Consider the following 9,434-nt stretch of genomic DNA (forward strand, 5'->3'; position numbering starts at 1 on the left):
AAAGATGTATCTGAGTATTATTTATAATGGGGGGAAAATTTGGAAACCATGCAAATATCTAGCTTTTGGAGTATAGATAATGAAACTATAGGTTATCTAGTCACTGTATCATTATTCAGCTATTAGAAATGATGGCTATGGAGACTGCATAATTACCATGAGGAGAAGTTAGAGTGTAATTAAGGGAAATATACTAGGAGACAAAATTTTATGCACATTATGAATAGTGCATAAAAGAAAAACCTGGAAGTAGATTTAGTAGAGTTGCATTTATGAGGGGCTGGTGGGCTGGTTTCCAGTTTATGAGAATTATCCTTGAAGATTCATGCTACACTGTTGTAGTATATTAACTCTTTGCTAATTGCTGTGTCTCAAAGGCTCTGGCCTCCATTAATAATTATTTCAATTCCTCTCCTGGAGATGCCGTCAAAGCAGTTAATCATGTATTGAATGGGTCACATAAATAATGCAGTTCACCATAGCTGAGAATCCCTTAAAATGTCATACTTATTTCTATAGATTTCACCCATTTTAAACAGACTGGCTTATCCTTGATTGCTTTCCCTGCTTGGAGTTTGCCCTTGTGGAGGAGAATTGTGGGTAGAATTGTCCACATCATTAAAAAATTTACTATTATTATTATTTTTATTAACTAAATTCCAGACTTTCTTCTAATTTCATAGTTTTCCACTAAAGCCCTTTCCAGTTCAGGATCCAATCTAGGATACCACATGGCATTTAATAAAATATTATTTTTAATTGTACAAAATGCATGAATATATTTTCCCTTTAAAAAGTGGAAACATAACTGATAGGGCTGAAAGTGTCCTTTGCCTGCCACCTCTAACCTGAGCCTCTTTGCTCTTCTGTGGAGATAATACTGAAAGTCTGACCTTCCCCTCAGCTCTCTCCTTCTCCCCTCTTTTCTCTCATGGCTGGTTTCTTTCTTTGGATGAGTACTTATAATTAAATCTGTGAATGTTATATTCCTGTGTGACGGGACCTCACAGTACCCTCCTCCCTCACTGCCCTTTTTTCTTACTGTCTTCCACATTTTGAATAATGTGAATGTACTGCTTTTATAATGTATATACATTAACAACAAAAAAAAGCTTCAAAGGGTAGCTGTCATAAAGAAGACGGAAATGCCAGCAGTCCAGATGTAGGTACACGCAGGTGAGGCCAGTGCCCAGGTGTAGGCATAATGAGTGCAGTTGAATCAGGAATGGGAATGGCCCAGCCTGGGTGGAGTTCTGATAATTAAAGGTATGTGCTTTGGTCCATGTAGGAAACCAGTCTGCATAATAACTAACTCTGTTATAATAAGCTTCACTTTCTATTGTCTATCTGAAGTCGAAATAGATGCCCTTTCTCAAACCCCTACAGTTCTAAGTATTTACTTGGCGCTTGCCAGTTGCCTCTCACTTTATTAAATTCTTTGTAAGACGTGAATTATGAGGCACTTCTTGCCCCGAAGGCACTGACTATCGTAGTTGTATTTGTACAGATTTATTTTTGGTCAGTGACATTTCCAGGTGGGCTCAAGGGGTGGGGTTTATGAATCTCTAAGGAGGTGTAGGTGTAAGAATGTGAGCACATTATTGGCAGGAGGCTGGATTGGAAGGGGAAGATTCTGAACTCAAAATCGAAGGATGAGAGACTTCTGCCTCTGAGCTGAGTGTTAAGAGAAGTTGTTTCACTTCTTGGAACCCTTCTCCTCCTTCTTTAAAGGGGGATAATAAACCCTCCTGCTTGGCATGTTATGAGGATTTGATGAGTACGTCGAAGTCCCCGCAAGCACTTTATCAGCTGTTGTACCAATGTACCATTCTAATTTGTGGTCATAACCACTTCTGCTGAGCTGCCTTTCAGCTGAGCCGTGCAGTTCAGTCTTCAGGTACTGCTTGATCTAGCTTGCCTTTCTCTCTGGATCTTACAACTTTTCTTGGCTTTTAGATCCAGACAAGTGAGAGTCACACTCTGCGTCAGTTCCATTTCACCTCCTGGCCTGACCATGGCGTTCCCGACACCACTGACCTGCTCATCAACTTCCGGTACCTTGTTCGTGACTACATGAAGCAGAGTCCTCCTGAGTCACCGATTCTGGTGCACTGCAGGTATGCAGATGGCTGTCCATGTGTGACAGATTTCAAACGTACTTATACATTTGGACACTTTTGGAAAAAAAAAAAAAAACCCTAAGAGGGAATGCAATAGGTATTTACAAATTCAAGAAAGGTTTGGATAAGGGACCAATAAGGAATTAGGGCTTATTCCCTAAGCCTTCGACTTCAGAACGGGGGTTGGCAAACTATAGCCTGTGGGTCAGATGTGGTCACCTGCCTGTATTTAAAAAAAAAATCATAATATATTTAAATTTCTTTCTTATTTATAATATTTTGTTTTGAAATATTTCCACCTCACAAAAGTATAGAGAATAATAACAATTTAATCAGGCACAGCATGGTGCCATATATGTTTCTTTTTGTTAATGATACATTACAGATATAATTGAAGTCTCTGCTTACTAGTCTCCTATTCCGTTCGCCTTCTTACATAGGTGAATGTGGTCCTAAAGTTGATCTGTATCATTCCCTTCTGTGCTTTTCTATTTTATTACATATGTGCGTAACTCTATGGTTTTATATACTTTAAACTTTTACCAGATTTTGTAATGTATACATCGTTCTGCAACCTGTTTTGTTTAGCATTTTGGTTTGCTGTTTAACAATGTTGAAACACATAACTCTGGTTCATTTTATTTATTTAAAAATATTTTTTCCACATGTAAAAACTGCATGTAAATTAATGAATACAACGTAATGAATACAACAGTGAGGAGTTTGGAGATGAGTATACCTCTGTGAAACCATCACCACAGTCTATTTGGCTGTCTGCTTTTGTAAATACAGTGTTATTGGAACACAGCCATGTCCATTTGGTTACATATTGTCTATAGTTACTTTTATGCTGTAGTGGCAGAAAGAGTTGATTTGCAAAGTCTGCGAAGCTGACGATATTTACTCTCTGGCCCTTAACAGAAAAAGTTTGCCACCCTCTCCTCCAGAACAATAGGAAGTTAGCTTTGAAGCTGAAGGAATTGATTTTAGGACAGAAGAAGGGAGGGACTTTGTTGCCCTCTGGGGAATAAATTGATGGAACTTGCCAACCTGGATACAGTGGCGACTTCAATGGGACTGAGATTCAAGATGCTCTAGCAAGGTGTTTTATTTGTGGCATTTGACATGAAAGTCACTTTAGGACTTGGGCTCCAGTTCTAAGCTAGTAGTCTGACTTGAAAGGTTTCAATTGAACCAATTGGTAATGGTCCTGGGCTTGACCCTCAAAGCCTGAGAGTGGAAGAGAGTAAGATATATGTATAAATGGGGAAATGGGAGTTTTACAGTAGAGATAACCCATGCTGACATGCTCATTTCATTTCCCCTTTTTTTCAGTGCTGGGGTGGGAAGGACGGGCACTTTCATTGCCATCGATCGTCTTATCTATCAGATAGAGGACGAGAACACTGTGGATGTGTACGGGATTGTGTACGACCTTCGAATGCACAGGCCTTTAATGGTGCAGACAGAGGTGAGCCCAATGTCTGTGTCTGACAATTCCGCCTTCCCATCTGTGTTTAAAAGATGGCATCATGTCACACACTTGTGTTAAAATATCCCACCCTTCCAGATCTTTCTGGCTCTTGGCTGTGAGGTGGATTTCTTTCAAGACCTTAAAGTGATGTGGGATTGAACTACCCCACGATACCCGATGCAGCGACATAGTTGTCCTGATAGCAGCAATGGAGCTACAAACCGAGACAGTATCAGGATTCCTCACCTTGCTGCCACTGACTCACCAGATAATCTTAGCAAGTCTCTGAACTTTGGCTTCCGGGTTTTAAACTCATAAAACTGGTCTTTTCAACTCTTGATTTCTAAGAAGGTCTGACCATTCTTAAAATAAGCTAATGAAATGGACTTATCAAATATTAATGATACGAAATAGGATAATGCCGCTTTAAGCTTTAACACAGCAATATATCCTTACCCTGCCTTGTAAATGTTAAAGAACATCAGTCATCATGGCTGCGGGAGGATGGTGACCAATTGGGAACATGCATGCTTAATATCTACAGTGTCATTTATGTAAAACTGTTGGGTTTGGCTTTCCCTGAAATGTTCCTGATAAACTATGTGTTCAAGGCATGTTCTCAACACGTGTATTGGGAAATAGCCTTCCTCAAAGCTGTCGGGATGAATGCTCCCTGGCCAGGATAGAGCAGAATATTAATCTTGTATCAGGCCGTCACCCTGGACCAATTCAGAACTCTATGAGTATGTGCTGTGTTTCTGAGTCCAGCAGGGAATGTTCTGGAGGCCTGGGTGCATTGTGTGCTTTGGGGTGGCGCAGCATGGCTGTGGTGGGAAGAGCGGAAGTCACCTCCTGCGTTGGTGGGGACAGAGATCTCCTATTTTCTGCTGTAATTAATATATAGAGTCATAGTTATCAATCTTTTATCTGCTTTTGAGAAACACAGAAATCTTATACCTGCTTACAAATGTTCTCATCCCTTTTTAAAATATTTTGAAAATAATATAAATTTGTTCATATCAAAAAAATTTAACAGTACAGGATTATACAGAGGACATTTTTCTCTTTTACTTTTTCTTCCCCAATTCCACTCCCTAGAGGTAGCTAGTGTTTACAGCTTGCATATATCTCTACAGGCTTCTTTATGTACCTCTGTTAAAAAAATGTATACACATACACACACACACAGAGCATATTTTAAAAATTGGATCTTATTTTGTAGGTAATGCTGCCCTGTGATGTTTTTCTCCTCTAACAGCATTATGGATATCTTTCAGCATATACCCTTTCTTCCTCTTTTTTTTTTTTTTCTTGCGGTACGCGGGCCTCTCACTGTTGCAGCCTCTCCCATTGCGGAGCACAGGCTCCGGACACGCAGGCTCAGCGGCCATGGCTCACGGGCCCAGCTGCTCCGCGGCATGTGGGATCTTCCTGGACCGGGGCACGAACCCGCGTTCCCTACATCGGCAGGCAGACTCTCAACCACTGCGCCACCAGGGCCTTTCTTCCTCTTTTTAATGGCTACCTGCAGATTCTGATGTGCTTGCCTGAAGCATGGGGACCTTCAGGTCTACCCCGATCATTACCCCTGTCTCTACACCCCCTTCAGGATGGGGACCCCCAACTCGGTCCTGATCATCCCCCTTTAACCCACCCCCTCTGTTGAGAATCACAGCTTATTCATTCTCCACATCCTCCCTAGCCAAGAAAACCCTGCTGGACTTTTTAGTGCATTATTTCCTCCACGTGCTTTCTTTGCCCTTCCCCAAGATTCTGGTACTTTTCCTTGGTGCAGGGAGGTGCGGGGAGTGCACCGCTTCCATTGAGAACCATTAATGATGAGAACCTTGCTGTCAGTGGTTTCAGGTTTCACCACTATGTTATTACCCCTTGACCTACGTGAACTTGGAGTGTTCACTGTGGGTTGGGTGGGGTTGGAGGGCGGTAATCTGTTTGAAAAAAACCTTGGGTGCGCATCTTCAGGACCTGTGCTCATTTGTTTTCTCTCTTTCTTTTTCTAACAGGACCAGTATGTTTTCCTCAATCAGTGTGTTTTGGATATTATCAGATCCCAGAAGGACTCGAAAGTAGATCTCATCTACCAGAACACAACTGCAATGACAATCTACGAAAACCTTGCACCAGTGACCGCGTTCGGAAAGACAAATGGTTACATTGCCTAAATTCCAAAGGAAAACCTTTCTGGAGTTAACCAGACCGTCACACCCACAGCAAAGGAAAATGCCCCGATGTTGACATGTTTTTATATGTCTAGTATCCTAATTCTTTGTTCCGTTTTGTTAGAACTAATTTGAGAGTGTGAAGCTGCACATGTGAAACATGACAAATGAGAAGTTGGGGCTGTCAGGGGCTGTGGATGGGTAGTGAGCAAATCAACTATGTTTCTGATTATCAGTGGGATGAGTTCACTTTTTTTTTCTTCTTAAGAATTACAGAACACCAGGAAAAGTGAGCTATGATTTTTTTTTCTTTTACAAGACATTCTTTTTTAAAAAGACTATTTTATATGATTCACATGCTAAAGCCAGGATTGTGTTAGGTTGAATATATTTTAAGTATCAGAGGTCTATTTTTACCTACTGTATCTTGGAATCTAGCTGATGGAAAATACATAATAGTGGATGATTATCATGTAGGGAGGGCTACATGGTACCTCTCCTGCCTGGGTTTTCTATTTGAACATGTGCCTTTTCTGAATTATGCTTCCACAGGTAAAACTCAGTAGATCTCTATTTTTGTATTGAATCTCATAATTGGACTATGTGGAATATTTAAACAGTAGTTTAGTATCAGAGGTTCAGCCTTCTTAGTAACATTCCTGTTCTCATTTGATTAGAGGAGATCCTCCCCAACTTCCTCCATCCCCTGTTTTGTGCTCTATTCTTGCTTCCCTTTTCCCCTCCTATTTTTCCCCAAAGACACTTCTGATGGCCACATCTTCTGCCCATTGGTTGGGCAAGAGTGGAAACTAAATTATCACCGTGAGAATTTCGGGGTGGGGGAAGGTCGGGGGGAAGCAGAGGAACCCTTCAGTGACACAATAATCTTTTATTGTCCCCATTTGATCTTTTTTCTCATTTCTGTATGTGGTAAGAAGGATTATTTAAAGGTGCAATATGTGACTTAGTGATTCATGATGCTCTAGGTTTTTAGTAACGTTTTACTCAGGTTGGCATTTTATGTGTCTCTGTGTGTCCGTGTATGTGTGTGTGTTTTTAAAAGCGTGGCAATCTGCGAACACTTCCGTGTGAAAACAGTGTCAGATGAATCCCTCCTTCCGTAGAGTCTACTGGCTTTAGTCTGTATCTGCAGTGACACATACCCGTATCTGCTGTATATATATATACTAAACTCTTAAAACAGTCATTCCTTGGAACTGAGGTGTACAAAGTTCAAATTTGTATCAAAGATGTAATTATTATTTTTAAAACTTCTTTTCACTATACTGCTGCTGTAATTACTTTGATTTTTTTTAAAGTGTAGATTGATTTTTGTTGTTGTTTTTGGCTTTCAGGTATGTGTATCCACCGAGAATTTCAGAATCTATGTGGATTTATTTTATTGGTACATAATCTGTAAACTTCTCAAGGCATTAACATGAAAGGATTTGTTTCTTTTTATTTTATATTGTGGCTCAGGTTATATTTTGAAGATGTGTTGAGTTTCTCCTCCAATAGGCAATGAAGTGTACAAGGTCTTATGAAGGAATGACCAAGTCCCTGGAGTCCTGTGGCCGTTTCCCACAGTCATAAATCCTGCTGTAAACATAGGACGATGTGTCCTATTGAAAATGGGAGCGGCGTGCCCTGGTCACCGTGGATCTGTGGGATCCTGTCTCCTGACCCTGCCATGCTCCTTAACTCACCGGCACTTTGATCACTGACTGGACAGTTGGGTATCTTAGGGTCACGAAGGGGGAACCACCATGTACAGAAAGCCCTTGATTCGGTTCAGAGGTCGGGTGCTGCACGTCTTTTGTCTCCCTCTCCCTTTGAGGTACTGAAAGGAATAAAGGAGAAGTGGTAATGATGTCGTGTTTTGAGAGAACCTTACTTCCCAAATGGAAATTGCACTTTTTGCTGAATCCTTTGCTCTCTTTGGTAGAAAGCAGTTTGTTCAGTATCAGGCCCTTCGAGGAGTGGGCTGGCCAGGCCAGGCCAGGCTGGGTCCTCCTCTTCGGCTCTGAAGGTCTGCATCAGGGAAGCCGTGCTGTCCTGGGGTGTTGAGTGAAGCTGGGTTTGGGCGATTGCTTCCAAGCCTTCACACTTGGAAGGCTGCCCCTTGCACGCAGATCTTGGAGGGTTCCGTAACTTCTTCAGTGGTCCCTGTTCAGGTAGCAGTTCTGTGGGTCACACCCCTTCCCACTCCAATTTGTCAGGAAACCACGGTGATGGGTGCCAGTGTACCAAATCCCATGTAGATGTACGCCCTGCCCACATCACTGCCGCTGCCGTGGGGAAGTCGGAGGGAAGGACTTAACTCGAAAAATTCCTTTAAAAGATGAAAGCAACAATAATCATAAACATATTGTGTCAAAATGCAAAACCCAGAAATCTTCCTCCCTCCCGCCTGGGATGATCTTGGGAAATGGGCAGCAGCCACTCTCAGACGTCATTCCCAATCCTGGGAGGAAGGCTTGTGGTGGAGAGGCCTGGATTCCAAATGGGCAGGTCACACGAAGGTCACGATGCTTCTTTGCATCCTGAAGAGACCTGGCGGTGGGCCAAGGGTGGGGGTGGGGGGCTGGTGAGGGTATTTATAGCACAGTGAAAAGGGAAGATTAATGTGTAAATATAAAGGACACCCGGGCTGGGGGTTGGTCCCAGAAAAGAGAAAGTGCTTTTGAGTTCCTGCCCCCAGCCCTTCCAGGAGCAATGGAACAGTGAACAATGAACCAAACTTTGAGGAGTCCAGTGGAATCGTGGGGATGGTGTGATCGCCCTTGCTTAGTATTTGACAGTTGCATACAGAAAACCAGCCAGGATGGGATGAGTTAGTTTGGGGGATTTGGGCCATTGATATCTTCTCCCAAGAGCAAGGACATTTTGTCTGCAAAGTTAAATCCCATGATGATTGGCACCAGTAGGAAGTGACATTTGGGTCTGTTCCCTGTGGCCATGTAACAACCATTAGATTTTGGCATAATTGACTCCGCTGGATTTGGGCATCACCGAGTCATAGGCTCCTGGGGTTGGGGCCAACTATGCAGACAATTCATGTTTGCTTTTCATCTGGGATGAAAAAGCCTGGTTTTCTTTTGAAATGCTTGATTGCACTTGCTGAGCTAATAAACAAGTCTTGGTGACTGATGTCGATTTGCCTCCAAAGTCCAAGTTCTGAGTTTTCAGACTATGTGTAGCAGTCGAGTATTTAACATACTGTAGTTTTTTTTCCCTTGGGGACACCTATGAATAGGATATGTTGATGTGGACTCTAAAACTGTAATTTTCTTGTAACAATTTTGGAATGATGCATATTTCTAATGTTTGTTATACTTGTACAGAGTATTGCTGTTGGTTGCTTTTCTTTGGTTTGTTTTTTAAGGAAAAAAATGGCCTGAAAATAAATTTTTTTAAAAGACATAAATACCAAATATAAAAAATGTCAACACATCATGCCTCTGTTTGACTCTCCCCCTCCTTGCTTTATGTCCACATCATTTCACTTATCGAGCCGTTTAGTTTCCTGCATTCAGCTGGGGCATCCTTAACAAAAACACATTTCCCTTGGGATTTTCCCACATCGTTTTGGCTTGCCAGGGCTGCTGTAACAAAGTACAACAGACCGGGGGGCTTAAACAACAGAAATTTATCATCTCG

The 9,434-nt window shown here is 41.9% G+C and overlaps 1 protein-coding gene across 2 annotated transcripts in view; it reads left to right on the top strand.

Annotated features, from left to right (window-relative positions):
- Nucleotides 1–9,215, top strand: part of PTPRJ (protein tyrosine phosphatase receptor type J) — a 169,675-nt gene extending 160,460 nt beyond the window's left edge. For both annotated transcript variants that reach the window (XM_029207065.1, XM_029207066.1), the window contains 3 exons: nt 1,957–2,117; nt 3,456–3,591; nt 5,619–9,215. In XM_029207065.1, the coding sequence (XP_029062898.1) occupies nt 1,957–2,117; nt 3,456–3,591; nt 5,619–5,777 (456 nt within the window). In that variant the 3' untranslated portion in view covers nt 5,778–9,215. The remainder of the gene's footprint in view (nt 1–1,956; nt 2,118–3,455; nt 3,592–5,618) is intronic.
- The last annotated feature ends 219 nt before the right edge of the window (nt 9,216–9,434 follow it).

This window comes from Monodon monoceros, unplaced genomic scaffold, assembly GCF_005190385.1.
Source record: "Monodon monoceros isolate NGI ecotype Baffin Bay Population unplaced genomic scaffold, NGI_Narwhal_1 Super_Scaffold_7, whole genome shotgun sequence".
Lineage (NCBI taxonomy): Eukaryota > Metazoa > Chordata > Mammalia > Artiodactyla > Monodontidae > Monodon > Monodon monoceros.